General features: G+C 55.1%; 1 protein-coding gene across 4 annotated transcripts in view; it reads left to right on the top strand.

Moving 5' to 3' along the window:
* SPIRE2 (spire type actin nucleation factor 2) overlaps positions 1-18,116 on the top strand; it is a 34,617-nt gene extending 16,501 nt beyond the window's left edge. For 3 of the 4 annotated variants that reach the window (XM_045440087.1, XM_045440089.1, XM_045440090.1), the window contains exons 3-15: positions 1,649-2,005; positions 5,235-5,315; positions 5,443-5,607; positions 6,165-6,251; positions 6,493-6,616; positions 6,705-6,874; positions 7,473-7,662; positions 8,819-8,940; positions 12,171-12,305; positions 12,435-12,502; positions 15,530-15,557; positions 16,621-16,736; positions 17,072-18,116. In XM_045440087.1, coding sequence (XP_045296043.1) covers positions 1,649-2,005; positions 5,235-5,315; positions 5,443-5,607; positions 6,165-6,251; positions 6,493-6,616; positions 6,705-6,874; positions 7,473-7,662; positions 8,819-8,940; positions 12,171-12,305; positions 12,435-12,502; positions 15,530-15,557; positions 16,621-16,736; positions 17,072-17,294 — 1,866 coding nt within the window. In that variant the 3' untranslated portion in view covers positions 17,295-18,116. Of the gene's footprint in view, positions 1-1,648; positions 2,006-5,234; positions 5,316-5,442; positions 5,608-6,164; positions 6,252-6,492; positions 6,617-6,704; positions 6,875-7,472; positions 7,663-8,818; positions 8,941-12,170; positions 12,306-12,434; positions 12,503-15,529; positions 15,558-16,620; positions 16,762-17,071 lie in introns of all 4 variants that reach the window. The other variant, XM_045440088.1, reaches the window with a different exon arrangement.
* Positions 18,117-19,127: the final 1,011 nt, after the last annotated feature.

A 19,127-nucleotide genomic window follows, 5' to 3' on the forward strand; every position in this document is an offset into this window, starting at 1 on the left:
CCCCCTCCCCTCCTCCTCCCCCCCTCCTCCCCCCTCCTCCCCCCTCCTCCCCCCTCCTCCCCTTCCCCCCCTCCCCCCTCCCCCCTCCCCCCTCCTCCCCCCCCCTCCTCCCCCCCTCCTCCCCTCCTCCTCCCCTCCTCCTCCCCTCCTCCTCCTCCTCCTCCCCTCCTCCCCTCCTTCTCCCCTCCTTCGCTCAGGTGCCAGTATTGTTTTGTTCTTTTCTTTTTCGGGTTACATTTATACACATTGAATTTATGTGGAGTTTAAAATATTTTGAAGTGAGAGGATGCCGTTTTTCATGAGTTCAAGTGTCAATACTTTAAAATTTGTAGATAACTATTCTAGCAGCGTTTATTAAGGATGCTAACCTTGTCCTCTGATTTAAAACGTACTGGTACATTGGGGCGCCCGGGTGGCTCAGTCGGTTAGGCGTCCAGCTTCAGCTCCGGTCATGATCTCACGGTCCGTGAGTTCGAGCCCCGGTCAGGCTCTGTGCGGTCAGTTCAGAGCCTGGAGCCTGCTTCGGATTCTGTGTCTCCCTCTCTCTGTGCCCCTCCCCCACTCATGCTCCCTCTGTATCAAAAATGAATAAACGTTAAAAACATTTTTTTTCAAATTAAAAAAAAATAAAATATACTGGTACGTTACATTAAAAGCTAATATTTAATTAGATTGTCTATTTATTTAAATACTTATTTTTGAGAGAGAGAGAGGGAGCACAGGAAGGGGAGTGGCAGAGAAAGAGGGAGAGAGAGAACTCCAAGCAGCCTCTGCGCTGTCAGCTCAGAGCCCGACGTGGGGCTCGAACTCACGAACCACGAGATCTTGCCCTGAGCCAAGATCAAGAGTGGGGCCCTCAACCGACTGAGCGACCCCGGTGCCCCAGGTTGTGTATTTTTCAGATCACATTGACTGGGGTTTACTTTGCGTTCAGTGAGCTTGATTAGTTCTGGCAAACACCGTGCACACCGTGTCCCCGGTACCATTGGCTCAGAAGCTCCTGTGTCCCTTCCAGTCCCCACCTCAGCACTCAGCTGCCCTGCCTTCTGTGGCTGCAGATCAGCCTCACCTAGAGTTTCGTGTAAATGGAAGCACGCAGCACGGAGGCTTTGGTTCCTCTGCTCTGTGTTTACCGTGGGTGTAGACGAGCATGTGCGGTTTGATCCGCCGGGCCTCTGCCCGGTACCCCGCTGTGAGGATGGGTCGGCTTTGGTCGCCGTCTGCCAGTTGAAGACATTCAGACATCCCAGGTTTGGGTGCTTGGGCCTTTCTAGGACCAGCCCTGTGTGGATGTGTCTTTCCTTCTTCCTGCTTAGACTCCTCCTTAGACTCCCTCCTGGGAGAGGAGTGGCCCTCGCTTCGGCATGTTTGATTGTAAGACCTGGCCGACTTGCCCACCTGCTTCCCACGGGGGGCTGTGCTGTTGGGGGAGCGGCTCCGCCGTCGTGGGCGTGTCAGCTTGGCTGCTGGCACATGGCCGTGTGGCCGGCTGGCTGTTAGAGGCTGTGCTGTGCTGTCACCTTGGGCGGGTTGTCCCGCAACCCCTGCGGCTGCTCTCCTCCCCCTGCCCCCCCCGCCCCCCCGCACCATCCTGTGTGTCACCCCCCTGCCCCCACCCCCCGTGACGCTCTGGGCCCCTGTTCTGCAGATGGTGCAGTCCCTGGGCTTTGCCATTTACCGCGCGCTGGACTGGGGCCTGGACGACAGCCAGGAGCGAGAGCTGAGCCCACAGCTGGAGCGGCTCATCGACCTCATGGCCAACAACGACTGTGAGGACGGCGGCTGCGGGGCTGCGGATGAAGGCTACGGGGGCCCGGAGGAGGAAGAGGAGGCGGAGGGCGGCCCCCGCGCCGTGCGCACCTTCGCCCAGGCCATGCGGCTCTGTGCGGCGCGCCTGACCGACCCGCGGGGCGCCCAGGCGCACTACCAGGCCGTGTGCCGCGCCCTCTTCGTGGAGACGCTGGAGCTGCGGGCCTTCCTGGCCAGGGTCCGGGAGGCCAAGGAGGTGCCTGGGAGAGCACGTGCTAAGGAGGGGCGGGGGGTGGGGGGGGCTCCCTGAAGGCCGGGGGTGGAGCAGGTGGAGGGGCAGCGGGGCACGAGCCAGTGGCCTCCCCAGGTGGTGCGCAAGTGGGAGGAATCGCAGGAAAGGGGGAAGAGGCCACCGAGGTACCTTTGTGGCCCTCTTCACCCCCCCCCCCCCCACGCACTGGTCCCTCTGTCTCTCCAAAGAAGTGGAGGTCCTCGTGCAGGACTCTGAAAAAACTAGCCTCACTGTCTGCACTCAGTGTGGGCCCCGTCCTAGATGCTCTGCAGGTTTTAACTCAACCCTCACACCTACTTCGTAACCGGTTTCGCACAGGAAGGGGCTAAGGCTCAGAGACGTTAAGGAACCTGCTCCCAGCCTCTGGCCCCGGGCCCTTCTTCCTGTTGCCTCCTCATGTTTGTATCTTCCCCTGGGGCTGGCTGTCCTCCCCTGTGCTGGTTTCTTCTGGAAACGGGTGCTAAGTGGCACCACTTCCTGTAGCTCAGTGCACCCAGGTGTTTGGAGTTTGGGGGAGGTAGGAAGTTCAGTGACAGTTGCCTTCTGCAGATAAGCAAGCGGAGGCTCTGAAAGGTGTCCCCTTGTCCCAAGCCAGAGCTAGTACAGGCAGAGCTGGGACCTCCCCAGGCCTGTCCTGTCTCTTCGTGGTCTCAGAATTAGTAGCTGACAGTCTTTCTTCAACTTTCCAGCTTTCCCCTTGGTGGGCCCTGACCTGTTTCCTCGAAGCAGGGGTCTTGGCCCAGGGACTCCTGCCTCCCCCATCAGCAGTCACGAATGAGAAACTGCAGACTTTGTAGAGGTCAGGGCAATGGCAGAAGCTTTTTGAAATTGACTGATGCTGGTCCCTGGTTCCACCCTGACCAACTTCCCCGAAGCTCTGGGCCTGAGTAGGTTCTCGGGATTGTTCTGATTGATGGGGCCTGGGACCCAGTCTGGGGCAAGTCAGAGATGTGCTTGCACCACTGGGCCCTTATCTGCAGCCCAGTTGATGGCCCAAGGGTGGGTAGTTCCTCTGCCCACTCCCCGTCTCCCCTCCCCACTCCTCCTTGGCATCTTGGAGATGTTCTTCTTCTTTTTTTTTTTTTAAGTTTGTTTATTTTTGACAGAGAGAGGGAGCATGAGCTAGGGAGGGGCAGAGAGAGAGGGAGACACAGAATCTGAAACAGGCTCCAGGCTCCGAGCTGTCAGCACAGAGCCTGACGCGGGGCTCGAGCCCATGAACCATGAGATCGTGACCTGAGCCTAAGTCGGAGGCTTAACGGACTGAGCCACCCAGGCGCCCCTTGGAGATGTTCTTCTAATGCACCAATTAGTGGACGGGTCTTTTTTTTAAACATTTGTTTATTTTTGAGAGGGAGGGAGAGAGAAAGAGTGCGAGCGGGGGAGAAGCAGAAAAAGAGGGAGACACAGAATCCGAAGCAGCTCCAGGCTCTGAGCTGTCAGCACAGAGCCCGATGTGGAGCTCAAACCCACAAACTGAGAGATCACGACCGAGCTGAAGTCAGACGCTTAACCGACTGAGCCACCCAGGCACCCCCGGATGGGTCTTAATGCTTTTGTCTTTCTTGCTCTGAAGTCACCTGCTCTGTTGCTAAGATCAATTCCTTATGCAGACAATAGAAGCTCTTTCTTCAGCAGGAGCAAACATCTCTAGACTTCCAAGTAATTGACCCAGGAGATGTCCAGGGAGTTGGTAGTGACGGGGAGTGAGAGGAGGGTCTGTCGGTGGGACACATCTGGGCTGGCATTTTCGGAAGAAACAGCCTGTTCAGGGACAGGGGTAGAAACTACAGGAGGGATGAGAGTCCCACCCTTCCTGCCCTTCGCCACAGGGACTGCCACATCACGCACAGGTCTATTTTTAGAATTACACACCTTGTGCCGCTCTGAGACTTGGCAGCATTTTCTAGAGCGTCCCAAAGCAGTTTAGCAAGTAGCTTGGGGTGAAAGCCAGGGTAACCGGTTCTATCTTAGTTGGGGGATGGGGTGGGAGCTGTGTGCTAAAGGTTAGATGCTTCTCTAGGGTAGGAGAGTTGGTGAGGACAGAGGCTCCAGCTGCTGCCAAGATCCAGGGCAATGAAGGCAGTGAATGTAGCAGCTTCCCAAATTTTCAGCACAGAACAGTTACCCGACAACCCTTGATGTCCTTCTTTGGCCCTCACCACGATGGCGGCATTTCCCCCACGTCATTAAATACGTACCCACGTCTGTTTCCCAGGACTTGCTGAGTAACTCACCCTCTTACCCTTATACCCATCCATCCACCCATTCAGCTGTCCGTCCACACACCCACTCATCTATCCAGCCATCCGTTCATTCTTTCAACCGTTGTTTAAGACTTAGCGTCCATCATGCTGTGCTAGGAGCAGGAATACTAAGGTGAGAAAACACCAGAAACATAAACAAGGTTCTGGCCTTCTGGAGCCAATAGTACAGACAACAGTCAAAGAAACAGATAAGTGTAAAACTCCAGCTGGGATCACGTGTCGAGAAGCGACCATGGGTGCTCTAAGAGGGTGGGTGTGTATGTGCCCTGGGAGCTGGATCTGAAGGAAGACTGGGAACACTTCACAGATGGGGGAGAACAGGGCTTTCCCCTGCGTCCGCCATCTCTGGGGGACACAATGCCTCCCTGGGCTGTGTGGATCAGCTGAGAGAAGGGTGCAGGTTCTTTTGCAAACCAGAAAGTTCTACGTGGGTGCCAGGCGAGTGTTCTACTCTCACCCTTGCCCTTGCCCAGGAGAAGCTGCCGGAGACAGCTGATGGGATACCAAGTGTCCCATGTGGTTCCAAAGCTAATGGCTTGGTTTCTCTAGATCCTCCTGAGCCCAAAGCCTTGGCCGAAATGCCCGCTTGTCCCTTTTCCAGCTGGTGGAATAGTAGTGCGTTGGGAAGGGAATGTCCCCGGACGCACAGACCAGCAGGGGCCCATATCCCCACGGCTACCGTTCTTTTTTTTTTTTCAACGTTTATTTATTTTTGGGACAGAGAGAGACAGAGCATGAACGGGGGAGGGGCAGAGAGAGAGGGAGACACAGAATCGGAAACAGGCTCCAGGCTCTGAGCCATCAGCCCAGAGCCCGACGCGGGGCTCGAACTCCCGGACCGCGAGATCGTGACCTGGCTGAAGTCGGACGCTCAACCGACTGCGCCACCCAGGCGCCCCATCTTTTACCTTCTCTTGGACGCGCAGATGCTGCAGAAGCTTCGGGACGATGAACTGCAGGTAGAGAAGCCTCTGGCGGAGCTTGACAACCTGGGACACACAGACTGGGTAAGATGTGGCTCCGCTCCTGACCCGGAGCCCTGGGCTCAGCCCCCACACCCCAGGGTCTGTGCCTGGAGGGCCTGGGGCAGCCCTGCTGGAGCTAAGGGCCGTTTTCGTCTTCTCGGGGGCCCAGGCCCGGCTGTGGGTCCAGCTCATGCGGGAGCTCCGCCATGGAGTGAAGCTTAAGAAGGTGCAGGAGCGAGAGTTCAACCCCTTGCCCACCGAGTTCCAGCTCACCCCCTTCGAGATGCTGATGCAGGACATCCGCGCCAGGAACTATAAGCTGCGCAAGGTCATGGTGAGCTGGTGGGGGAGGGGCCTGCCAGCGGCCTTCTGCCCACTTGTGGCTACTGAGCCGGGTATTTATTTATTTTTTATTTATTTATTTTTTTCAACGTTTATTTTTATTTTTGGGACAGAGAGAGACAGAGCATGAACGGGGGAGGGGCAGAGAGAGAGGCAGACGCAGAATCCGAAGCAGGCTCCAGGCTCCGAGCTGTCAGCACAGAGCCTGACGCGGGGCTTGAACCCACGAACCGTGAGATCGTGACCCGAGCCGAAGTCAGACGCTTAGCTGACTGAGCCTCCCAGGCACCCCTCACTTGACAAATTCTCAATGTGCCAGTTATTCCATTCTTTTGGCGACCCTGTCTGGGCTGTCACTGGCCTTCATTTCCACGTGAAGAATGGAACACGGTGGTGCCACTGCCGCCCTTACGCCTGCCGCGCAGCCCCTGAGGGGAGGGCTGGCGTGAGGCCCTGGCCCTGCTCAGGGCTGAGAGAGCCCTCCCACGGCCCCAGCCCATGTGGGTATCAAGCCCTTAGCCTTGGTCTTCGCCCCATCCTCCCCAACAGGTCGATGGAGATATCCCTCCCAGGGTGAAGAAGGATGCCCATGAACTCATCCTGGACTTCATCCGCTCCCGGCCTCCGCTGAAACAGGTACCAGCTGTGCGTGGCCTCCACTCTTGGCCTCCCCTCCCCCAGGGCAGAGTGGAGCCTCCACTGAGGGAGGCGCTGGCAGGCTGGTCCCGAGATGGACCTGCCCCAAGAGCACATAGGGCACCTTCCCGTCTGCCCCCTGCTAGCCGGCTACTGATGGGCGTGGCTGTATCACAGGGTTCCTCCCCGCTCCATTGTGTCCGTGCCACCCCCTTCCCTCACGGAGCCATACTCCCTCCAGGTCTCAGAGAGAAGGCTTCGCCCCTTACCCCAAAAGCAGAGGACCCTGCATGAGAAGATCCTGGAGGAGATCAAGCAGGAGCGGAGGCTGCGCCCGGTGGGGGCCGAGCGCTGGCGTGGCCGGGGTGAGCATGGGATACCTCCCCCGCCTCCCCCCTCCCCCCTCCCCCCCCCTCACTGTCCTGTCCTGCCCTACCTCCCTGCCTCCCCCAGGGTTTGGCTCTCTGCCCTGCATCCTCAATGCCTGTTCTGGGGACACCAAGTCCCCTTCCTGCATCAACCTGTCTGTCATGGACGCCGGGAACAACACCCAACGCCCACGGCCCCGGGTCCTGCTCAAGGCGCCCACCTTGGCTGAGATGGAGGAGATGAACACATCTGAGGTCAGAGCCCACAGAGTCCTGGAAAGAGGCCAGGGAGGAGGAGGAGGAGGGCAAGTGAGAAGGGCCGAGGGCAGCACTCTTCTCTGGAGCTGCCGTCCTGCTGTGGGGCTGGGTCTGTCCCGAGAGCAAACATGATGGGACTTGGGAACACTTCCCCATCTTGGTGGCTCAGACGGGTGACTGGAACGGTGGCCTTGGGCCACCTATTCCCATGGTGCAAAAAGGGCTGGAATGGGTGTGTTTCATCGTCTTGGGGCTGGGAAGCTGAGCAGCCCCCTGGCTGATGTGAAAAGCCGGTGTGTCTCGCTGTGGCCCTCTGTCATCCCCTCACTGCCCGCTGAGCTCAGGGAGACCTAGGGCAGTAGCTCTCTTGGTGGGCCGCACCTGACACCAGACCTGTCACCTTCAGGACTTTCCACAGGCCTCAGCGAAGGGGTTGGTTTTCGAGGTACTTGCTAGAGGGTAGTCAGGCTGGGCAGTGAGTAGAGGATGACCCCATGGCCTCAGTGGGTCCAGCAGCACCCCCCGTGTCCTATGCCTCAGTCCAGGGACAGGCAGGAGGCGCTGGTGGTCAGGGCTGGGTCTGGTGTGTCCACAGGAGGAAGAGTCTCCGTGTGGGGAGGTGACACTGAAGCGGGACCGCTCTTTCTCGGAGCATGACCTGGTCCAGCTCCGGAGCGAAGTGGCCTCTGGCCTGCAGCCAGGCACTCAGCCCCAAGGAGGGTTGGAATCATCCCGGCCCCGCACGGGCAGCATGCACGCCTGGAGGCCAAGCACCCAGGAGCAGGGCAAGTGGTGGCTCTCACCCCCTTCTCCCTTGACTCTATTCTGTGGGCACCATGTCCTGGCCTGGTCCCATTGTCTTCCTGAGGAGGCAGCATCCAGAGGGCATAGGGAGGTCATACCTGCAAGAAGGGTGTTTAAAGTTCAAGCCCAGACTTACCTCATTGCCTCAGGCAGGCATCCCCCGCTTTCTTAACTTGAAAACTTTCTTATTAAATCAGTAATCCACATTTATTATAAAAACACTTTTTAAAAAACTTTAAAACATTCGCATGACTCTAGTACTCAGGGACCATTACTAGTAATATATTGGTATATGAAAAGAAAATTGGACGGTTGGAGGATGGATGGATGGATGGATGGATGGATGGATGGATAGACAAATAGCTAGGTGGACAGATAGATGATTGACCGATCCTTCTAGTCTTTTTTTTTCTGATCAGTGAAAACTTGTCTGCAGTGAACCAGATGGGCCGTGCCACACACACCACTGTAGAACCTGACTTGTCACTCTGTTTCCCTGTTCAGCACAGAGGACAGAAAAATCCTACTGGCCACACAGGGTCGGTTCGTCCCACTGTTGTAGGGCTGTGCTCCACAACGTGCTGACGGGACGTGGGGTTATCTTCCCCCATCCACTGTTTCCTACTATACGTGGCCAGGCCACCCTTTCTGCTCCCAGCGTTATCTTGAGCCACCCTGTTCCCTTGCCAGTCTCAAGGTGGTCCAGCTTGGTAGCTGATGCACTTTCTGGAGTGAAGAGGTCCAGGCCAGGCCCATTCCATGCTTCCCTGTCCTTGTCCCCCCACAAGTGTCCTGAAGACTCAGAGCTGCCTCTCTCGTCCTGCTCCACCCCTCTCTGCATCAAGTGCAGTGGGTGGCACTAGTGACGTCTTCCTGCATGACTGCTGCCGTCTGCCTTCGCTTTTGGCGGCCATGCGGCTCCCGATGTTGGCTCGTTCACCGGGATACGATATGGGGCCCCTGCGGGTGTCCCTTGAGCCTGCCACACTGACTTGCTCTCTACATGACCTTCTCCTTGATTACTGCCCCCAGGGCCCCCTACTGCTTGACCAGCCGTCTCCATCACCCCCTGGGCACAGCCCTCCCACACAGTTTCCTCCTGGTTGTCCTGACAGGGCTCCTGTGCTCTTACTCTAGGTTCCTTCCCTGTAAGTGTCCAGGTCCAGCCTGACCCTAGCTCTCTACCACACAGTGACCTGGGCTCAGCAGAGGACCGGCCGGAGGCTTCTGCAGCCCCAGACACCAATCATCTGTGGCTGGTGAGTGACGGAGGCATTGTTGTCCAGGGTGCTGGGTGGGGGCGCCTCTTGGGCCCTTATCCTCACCTCTCCCCTGGCCAGGGCCCAGCAGGGGTGGGGCAGTTCCTTCCGCGGGTGTGGCTAGGTCTGCTCCAGAGCCACCAAATCTGAGGTTGGTCTTTGCTGCCCCCTTCTGGGACTTCTGGGAACTGCAGCCCCGAGGCCAAAGAAAGGACCTTGCTAAGGGGACTGGGGACATCTGAAGTTCTTACTTAGATCCCCGTGGGGGTTAGGACAGATGAGAGACTGGAGCTCTGTGCCCGAAGGCAGCGAGATGTGACAGCATCTTAGAGGGTCATGATTCTGGCACTACGCTGCTTACCCTCTGCATCTGGGCTTTCTCAGCGGTGGGTTTTATCCGACTTGTAACTGGGAGGAGCTAACACCTGCTGGTATTTTGAGCCCCGCCCCCCATCCTTGGACCTGAGCCTTGGTGTATGCTTTTATCAGAGGGATGACAGGTGAAGTGCCTGGTGGGCACAGGGCATCCGGATGTCAACAGTGTCGTTACCACCATTTCCTTGAAGTTTCGTCAAGAGGCTTAAATGAGAACACACGTTAAAATTGCCTTGAAAAGTGCCCTAAAATCATAAGCTAGTGTTACCACTGATACTCCCCAACCAAGTTCTGTATCACCTACTGCTGCATTAAAAATTACCCCAAAACTTAAAACTGTAAACGACAAACACTTTTTATCTCACACAGCTTCTGAGGGTTAGAAACCCAGAAGTGGCTCGGCTGGGCGGCCTGGTTCAGGGCCTCCCCGCAGGGGGCACTTGGAAGGTGGCTTCTCCTGTGGCTGTTGCCGGCAGGCCGAGCTTCCCCTGCATGTGGACCTCTTCACAGGGCTCTCGGGTGTCCTCACAGCATGGGGGCTGGCTTCCCCCGGAGCCGGTGGTCTGAGAAACGGCAAGGCAGAAGCCAGTGTCTTTATGACCAAGTCTCAGAAGTGACTCATTGCTATCTCCAGCTTTCTCTGTTCATTAGAAGTGAGTCACTGAGTACATCCTCAGGGGAGGGGGATTAAGGCCCACTTTTCTTTATTTTTTTGTGGGAGGAACAAGGACCAAGTTTTTACTTGCTCATTTCTTGCATCGGAAGCTTTCCTTGACGACCTGCTTGGCCCGAGACTCTTTGCCGTAGTCCTAAACCACCACACGACTACAAGCAACCACCGTACGGGGTTTTTCCTGTCACTTTTGCAGAGGCCGACCCACTCCCCTCGCTTCTTGTCGTCATCACCAGTACTTAGGTGGCCCTGGTGCTCAGCACGAGGTGCCTCCGCCGCGTGGACACTCAGAGACGGGTGTGGTCCCCGTGTAAGGCTTCGGCAGCTCCTCAGAGTGCGCTTGCTGGGCCTCTGGGTGAGGGCGGTCTTCAGCCCCTCTTGTAAAGCAGCGATGCCTCCCTCGGCCATGGCGGTGGGTACGGGTGGGGCTGAATAGTGAGTGCACTCAAGCCCCTGCTTAACTCAGGGCGGCAGGGAAAGGGGAAGGCCACTTCTTGGAGGGAAGTCAAGGAATTGGGGGACACGTCCGTATTCCTTTAATTAAGTGTTCAGGGTGGGGAGGCCCACTTTAAAACGGCAAGTCCCCTAAGTGTATTTTTTTTTTTAAGTTTATTTCTTTATTTTGAGAGAAAGAGAGAGAGACATCACAAGCAGGGAGGGGCAGAGAGAGAGGGAGAGAGAATCCCAAGCAGGCTCCACGTTGTCAGCATGGAGCCTGACACGGAGCTTGAACCCACGGACCGTGAGATCATGACCTGAGCCAAAACCAAGAGTCGGACATTTAACTAACTGAGCCACCAAGGCACCCCCCATAAGTGTACTCTTTTTTTATTTTTTGACGTTTATTCATTTTTGAGAGACAGAGAGAGACAGAGCATGAGCGGGGAAGGGGCAGAGAGAGGGAGACACAGAATCTGAAACAGGCTTCAGGCTCTGAGCCGTCAGCACAGAGCCCGATGCGGGGCTCGAACCCACGGACTGTGAGATCATGACCCGAGCCGAAGTCGGATGCTCAACTGACTGAGCCACCCAGGTGCTCCACTCTTACTTTTTTAAAATGTTTATTTATTTTTGAGAGCGAGAGAGTACATGAAGGAGGGGCAGAGAGAGAGAGAGAGAGAGAGAGAGAAGGAGACATAGGATCCAAAGCAGGCTCTCCGCTGACAACAGAGCCTGACACGGGGCTCAAACCCATGAACCGTGAGATCATGGCCTGAGCCAAAGTCAGACGCTTAATTGACTGAGCCTCCCAGGCACCCCCATAAGTGTCTTCTTAGCACAGATGTCAGGAGTGCTTTCTGAGACGTGTGGCTGTCAGACCTCACGTAACCTCCACGCCCATCTCTGCCCTGAACACGTACTCACGGCCAATCTGATGAGCAACCTGCTGGTCTCCGCTCCCAACAGGAGCAACCCTAAATAGGATAATCCACCAGCAATGTGAAAGAAACAAACCACGCATCCCAACCCCCATCTCTGTGGCCCCCTCGTGGGGGGCTGCCCCTCATGATGCCTCATCTCCGTAGCTAATAATTTGGGGTGCCGGGCATGGCCCTAAGGACTTTGTGTGTTATCTCAAGCTGGAAGACACCCCACTCTGTAGGAGAGGAGCTGAGCAGCCCCTCCGGAGGGTGGGCAGAACGAGGCACAGTCACTGTGGTGGCCCAAAGGGGTAGGTGGCTGTGGCAGGCGGGACACATACCACCTACAGATGGGCAGGCTTGGTGGTGAGCACCGAGTCAGGCAGCATGCAGGAGGCGCCTAGGGCCTTCAGCCGCCAGGGGAGAGAGAGCTCTGTGGCGAAGGCCTTCAGGAGGAGAGGAGGTGGGCCTGGGGCCTCTGGATGGTTGCGGCCGGTGGTGGTGTGCGTTTGCAGGTGGGGAACGAGGTGGGAGGCAGATGTTTCTGGTCTGGAGAGCACCGTGAACAGAGGTGGGGATGCTAGAGGGATGCGGTCATCAGCAGGCTGGGTGCGGACCAGGTGACGGGAGTAGCGTGTGTGGGTCCCAGCAGTAGATGAGCTGAAGGCTGGGCTGTTTTAGGAAGTTGCTAGGTTTGGGTAGACTGAGGCCAGGAAGATTCCAGAGTCCTCAGAGAAGAGAGACCCTTATGGACAGACTCCTGAAAGGCCTCGTCCCTCAAGGCCTCAGGAGCACTGACCCCTTGACCCTTTTATCCCCAGGAGTTCAGCCACCCCGTGGAGAGCCTTGCTCTGACCGTGGAGGAAGTGATGGATGTGCGCCGTGTGCTGGTAAAGGCCGAGATGGAGAAGTTCCTGCAGAACAAGGAGCTCGTCAGCAGTCTCAGGAAGGGGAAGGTGAGGTGGCCCGGACCCAGCTGCTCCCTCAGCAGGCAGGAGCCCTGGGTTGAGGGCGGGCCAGGCAGCCTGGACCCTGGATTGCTCCCTCACCACGCAGGACTCACTCATCTGGTCCTTCGCTTACAGATTTGTTGCTGTTGCCGAGCCAAGTTCCCGCTGTTCTCCTGGCCACCCACCTGTCTCTTTTGCAAGAGGTAAGCCTGTGTAAGCACCTTGGCTGTGAGTAACACGGGAAGAGCAGTAAGGTTTCTAAGCCAGCACTGTCCGGTAGAATTTCCTGTGATTGTGGGGATGTTTCTTCATGCACTGTGGCTGGTGCAACTACAGAACACTAATTTCTCATTCTTAAGCTCATGTTAATAGCTAAGGGGCTTCCATTTTCAGCCAAGGTAGGGTAACAGGCATCGGAACAGGCACCTTCCACCGGAAACAACCAAAGATACCCATAAAAAGGAAAAAACCCAAAGAACGGGAAACAACGGTTTTCAAGATATTGACTATCAGGCAACAGTAGGAAGGAGACAGGTGAGCCCAGTGATGGCCTCAATTGCCTGGAGTTTCTAGGTCACAGCCCAGAGGCCACTCAGCAACTTGACTGGAGGAGGTAAAGCTGAGAAGCCAGAGGGACCAAGGCAGCCGGAGGTCTTAGTGCAGATTTCCAACCGGGGGAGAGCTGTCCCCGGGGCAAGCCTCGGGCCTGCAGGAGCTTGTCCTGGAGTGTTCAGTAGGGGACCGATCAGCACATACAAGCAAAGGAAGCTCCTGAAGGCTGGGAAAGAATCATCCCGAAGCAGATACCGGTAGACTCCGGCCCCCGGGCCAAATCTGGCCTCCTACTTGCCTCGTGAATAAAGTTTTATTGGAACAAAGCCACACCCATTTGTTTATTATTCATTTAGCCATATCCAAAATGTTTGCTCTGTGACCCTTTACAGAAAAAGCGTACTGACCCTGTGCTAAAGCTTTCAAGGAACAGTACTAGGAGCAGTGTGTGTTCCCACCAGCCATGGTGGAAATGTTGGAATTCACGAACCATTGAAGGTCTTGTTCCATTGTTCCAAGCCTAAAAGTTCATAAAAGCAAGACCTGGAAATAGTTTGGAAAGGACCAAACTATTCCTCACTATCTTATCCAGCACTCAGCAAGAGAAAATGCCTAGCATCCAATCAAAGATTATCAGGCATGTCAAGAAGCAAGAAAATACGACCCATGATAGAAAAATCAGTCACAATCGCCCAGAACTGGGCCACCTGGGTGGCTCAGTTGGTTGAGCATCCGACTCTTGATTTCAGCTCAGGTTGTGATCTCACAGTTCATGGGATCCAGCCCTGCACTGGGCTCCGTGCTGAGTGTGGAGCTTGGTTGGGATTCTGTCTCTCCCCCTCTGCCCCTCCCTTCCTTGCTCACATGCACGTATATGCTCACTCTCTCTCACTGTTAAAAAAAAAAAAAAAAAAGAAAAGAAAAGAAAAAAGAAAGACTCCCGGAACTGACACAGACATTCGAATTAGCAGTTCTGAAGTTCTAAACTATTTCATATGTTCAAAAGTTAGAGGCATGAAAGATAAAAAGACACAAAGTTCTAGACCTGGAACTAGAATGTTTGGATGAATGTTTGGAATTACACTGGATTAGATTAACGGCAGATTGAACATCCAGAAGAATGTGCAGAAGAAAACATCAGTGAACTCAAAGACCAAGCAATAGAAACCACCTACAATGAAAACACTGAGAGAAAATGTTATTTTTTTAGAATGTTTAAAAAGTTTTACTTATTTAAGTAATCTCTACACCCAACGTGGGGCTCAAACTCACGACCTCAAGATCAAGAGTCCCATCCTTTAACGACTGAGCCAGCCAGGCGCTCCAGAGAAAAAAATAACTTAAAAAGTGAAAATGGTCTCAATGACCTGTGGGTTAATGTTAAGCCCAATATAGATGTAGTTAAAGTCCCCAAAGAAAAAGGGGGGGGGGGGGACAGAAAAAGTATTTGAAGAAGTAATAGCTTAAAAAGTTTTCCAAATTTGATGAAAAATATAAACTTACAAGAAACTTAATCCCAAGCACGAGAAACATGAATAAAATCATACCAAGGCATATATTAATCAAATTGATCAAAACCAGTAATAAAGAGAAATTCTTAAAATCAGCCAGCAAATAAAGACTTCTCACTGAGAGCAAGAGGACAGTAAACCAGCGTTTCTGATGGACTGACAAACTGTCAATCTAAAACCCTAAACCAAGAAAGAGTATGCTTCAAAGATAAAGACAAGGGACACCTGGGTGGCTCAGGTGGTTGACTGTCTGACTCTTCATTTCAGCTCAGGTTGTGAGATGGAACCCAGCACGCTCAGCCTGGAGCCTGTTTGAGATTCTCTCTCCCTCTCCCTCTCTCTGCAGCACACAAGCACGCTCTCTCTCTCTCTCTCTCTCTCTCTCTCTCTCTCTCTAAAATAGGGACACCTGGGTGACTCAGTCGATTGGGCATCTGATTTCAGCTCAGGTCATGATCTCGCGGTTCCTGGGTTCGAGCCCCGCGTCGGGCTCTGGGCTGATGGCTCAGAGCCTGGAGCCTGTTTCCGATTCTGTGTCTCCCTCTCTCTCTGCTCCTCCCCCGATCATGCTCGGTCTCTCTCTGTCTCAAAAATAAATAAAAACGTTAAAAAAAAATTTAAAAATGAACTTGGACCATCTGTCCTAATGCAGAGAAGAGCCCCAGATGTATCTTTATAGAATAGTATGCATAACACCCCAGTTCATTTATTTTTTGTTTTATTTTAAGCGTGTATCTTTGCCCGTCATACTTAGATCTAGAGAAGGGGAAACCCGTCACCAGGGTCTGCCACGGAGGGTGGGCTTTACGATTTGTAGTCACGGCTCTCTCTAGTGTCTGAATTTGTACAGGAAGGGATTTGTGTTTTAAGTCAGCAGTGGGGACCACTGCTCAAGACGGAGCTGCTGGGGCGCCTCTGGCTCAGATGGCGCCAAGTGCAGAGGGCGTGAGAAAGCTCCAGGCCGAAATGTTTCAGAGAAAAAGCCAGCTGCGAGGGGCAGACATATTTTGGACGTCGCCTAAGTAAAAAGGAAAGAGTTGGGGGGGAAAACAAGCAAAGCACGGAGGTAACTGGTCTCTGGCAGAAGGGCGGGCAGTTCGCCGGGCGGGAATGGCGTCTCTGTGGCTTCTTCGCTGCTCACCCCGCGTCCCTCCTCTTTCCCTCCAGGGCCGTCTGCACTTCCTGCAACATCAAGGTGAGGATCGTCTGGGGTCTGAGCGAGGCCCCAGGTATCTGGGGTGTCCTGCGGTTGACTTGGCTTGTCCAGGAGGGCAGAGCCGGGGGACAGAGGCTCTGCTGTCTCCTGTTGGCCGGTCAGACGTGCACCAGTCACTTCGTCTGTCTCCTTCCTCCACACAAGACCCATCCCTACAGTTTCCAAGACTGTAGTTTTTAAAGACCCTTGTAGGTGTTGTTTTTTTTTTTTTTTTTAACGTTCCATGTTAGCAGGCTACTGCCAAGAAAAACCCTTCATTTTCCCTCTAAGACTCCTACCTTCTTTTATTTTTAAAAAGTTTAATGTTTATTTATTTTTGAGAGAGACAGAGCAAGCAGGGGAGGGGCAGAGAGAGAGGGAGACACAGAATCTGAAGGAGGCTCCAGGTTCTGAGCCGTCAGCACAGAGCCTGACATGGGGCTTGAGCTCGTGAACCGAGAAATCAGGACCTGAGCCGAAGTCGGATGCTTAACTGACTGAGCCACCGAGGTGCCCCTGGACTCTTACCTTCTGACGCTACATCTCCCCTGAGTGTTTCCGGAAAGGTTCTTTGTAGCAGTCTGGGCGCGTCTGCGTACATGCAGGTGTGCAAACGTAGAAGGGTAATCACACCTAGAACTCTGTCACCCCACCACACCTCCGCCTAGAAACCATGGCCTGCTGGAAAAGGGTTTTACCACCGCTGTTTTCAAACCCTTTGCGTTTTGCGGTTTCAGCCCTGAGCAACCTCCAACTCATCAAGTACCCACTGCATGCAGGGCATGCTGGCGGGCCCTCTGGGTACGCCCGTCTGGATGAGCAGCGTGTGGTTGGGTGTGGGGAACGAGTGAGGAGACACGTGCCTTCAGGTGGCCGGCATGGGGTGGGCATCCAGAGAGCACACACGGTCACACCGGCGCCCTGCAGACACTCCCCTGCCGCCCCACAGGCCCAGAGCAGGCAGCTGTTCGTGTGTGTGTGCGCGTGCGCACCCGCGTGCACGCTTGTGCCCCCGGCCGTCTCTGTTGGGGTAGCCTTGTCCACATCTCCCTCTGTGTTGTAGATGAAGATGCCTTCTAAGAAGTTTGCACACATTCCTGTCTACACGCTGGGCTTTGAGAGTCCTCGGAGGGTGTCAGCTACCAAAACGACGCCGACCCAGAGAAGAGATGCCTTCCAGTGCGTTCCTTTGCCCTTTGCTGAGGTCACTGTGGTGATCAGGCATCGAGAGTAATACAGGAGCTGGGGTGGGTGGGGTGGTTTGCTGGGACACTGCCAGGACACAGAAATCCAAGGCACTTGTCCAGAAAGGGATGTCTCAGAGAGCTCTGGGGACTAAGTAGTGTGAGCTGGAAACTGAACCGGGTGGTCAGATCCTGTTGAGGAACAGCTTTTGCTGGGGGCGGGGGGTGGGTGGGAAGGATGCGTGTGTGTGTGTGTGTGGGGGGGGTAGGCTGTGGACACGGAGAAAGGAACCAGAGGGAGACTTCCCTGATGGCTCCGTCCTGCTCCAGATCCCTGCAGGGGCCTCAGTGGCCGAGTGTGGAGGAGGCATTCCCGCACATCTACACCCACGGCTCTGTCCTCAAGGACGTCTGCAGTGACTGCACCAGCTTCGTGGCAGACGTCGTGCGCTCCAGCCGCAAGAGTGTGGATGCCCTCAACACCACGCCTCGCCGCACCCGCCAGACCCAGTCCCTGTACATCCCTAACACCTGGACTCTCAACTTCAAGTGATGGCTCTCAGCCTTCCTGCGACACCTAGCCAGAGGCTTTTCAAGGTGGCCAGACCTCTGAGGAGGAGCCAGGCTCGTCCTGGACCTGGCTGAGAAACTCCCTATCCTGAGGCACAGCTGCTGGCCTGCCCTCCTAAGTGTGCATGTACATATATACATATATAGATACATTTATACGATATATACACACAGCCTATATATTTATATACATCCGTCCTGGCCCTAGAGTGTATTTGGGGTCAGGCTCACTGCAGGACCCTCCCTGGGGGAGGCTGTTTCCTGTTGGGAGACCTTGGGTGGGATGGGAGTGGGTTTTCTCACTCGGGAAGGGCATGTTGGAGACACAACAGTGGGTTCCAGATGATGGGGCTCTGGAGAGACCCCCACCCCCGTTTTTGTTCTTTCCTCCATCCCAAGGATGAGAACACGGCAGCTTCCCCTCCCTGGGTAGATGTCCAGGTTGGGACAGGACACCGTGGTTCCCGGGTAGACGGGCGCATCCTGCTGGCCTCTGCACTCTGAGCAGGAGCCCAGGCAGCAGAGGCCACTGGGGAAGACCGTGAGTGGGCTGATCTTCTCCTGGTGGGTGTCACGCCCTTCCACTTGGAAGGCCCAAGGCCAAGCTCACTCCTTGCTCCCTGCCCAGCATCCACGCCCCAGCCGGTATGCCACATGGCTGGTGTTGCCATACTCACAGACTCAGAGGCCCAGAGATGGTGCTGGTTCCAGGGCCCTGGCGATGCTGGGGCTCCCGGTACAGGGAGGAACTCTGTAAATTTGTCCCCGAGGCCACTCTTGGCCTAATAAAGGTGGTCTCACGGTCTTCTGTCTGGGGTGTGGAGTGAGGACTATTGAGCCACAGTGGTGGGCACATTCTCCAAGGGCAGAAGCTGGGCTCTGAGGGACAGCCCGCCCTCTGGTGCGCACTGGGCACACACGGGCGTCTCAGGATGCCCAGCATGAGATGAGGGTGCTCAGGCCCCTCCTACCCGTGATGCCCAGCTTCACGATCTGGCGTCTTGGTCCTCTGGCCAGCAGGGCTGCATTCGGCTCAGCCTGAGGCCTGTAACCTGCCAGCCTGGGAGACCCCGTGGCCTCATCCCCAGATGGCTACTCCTGTTCTCTGGGCACATGATTCCTTTAGGTTTGCACCTGTGTGCTCTGCCTGCCTGCCTCATGCATCTGGTGGGGGTGGGGGTGGGGGGGGGAGTGGGGGTGGGGTGGGGGTTTCTGTTGTCATCCTACCTTCCAGATAAGGAAACCAAGGTTCCAGACGGAGGAAGGAATTTGCCAAAGATACACAGCTCACTTGGGATCTCAATTCAGGCCTATCCAATGCCAGGCTCTAATGTTTGCCACACTGGCCCAGAGGAGGCCCTGAGGCACAGGACTTGTGGCAGATGGGCCTACAGGGGAGGGTACTTCGTCAGCTGGGGTCCAGAACATTCAACGACACTCAATTACAACAGCCAGTAAAAACAGCCAGCTCTCAACACTTGCTCCAGGTACTTCATGGGCAGGGAGTATTATTATTCCCATTTAGACAAAAGGAAGCAGGCACACAGGGGCACCTGCTGGCTCAGTCAGTGGTGCGCCCGACTTTGGCTCGGGTCATGATGTCTGTGGGTTCGAGCCCTACAGCAGGTTCTGTGCTGACAGCTCAGAGCCTGGAGCCTGCTTTGGACCCTGTGTCTCCCTCTCTCTGTGCCTCCCCCACTCTCACTGTGTGTGTCTCTCTCAAAAATGAATAAATATTAAAAAAAAAAAAAAAAAAGGCACAGAAAGGTAAAGAATTGCCCATGGTCACACAGCCAGCAATGGGAAAGCTGACATT

Source organism: Leopardus geoffroyi, chromosome E2, assembly GCF_018350155.1.
Source record: "Leopardus geoffroyi isolate Oge1 chromosome E2, O.geoffroyi_Oge1_pat1.0, whole genome shotgun sequence".
Taxonomy (NCBI): Eukaryota; Metazoa; Chordata; class Mammalia; order Carnivora; family Felidae; genus Leopardus; species Leopardus geoffroyi.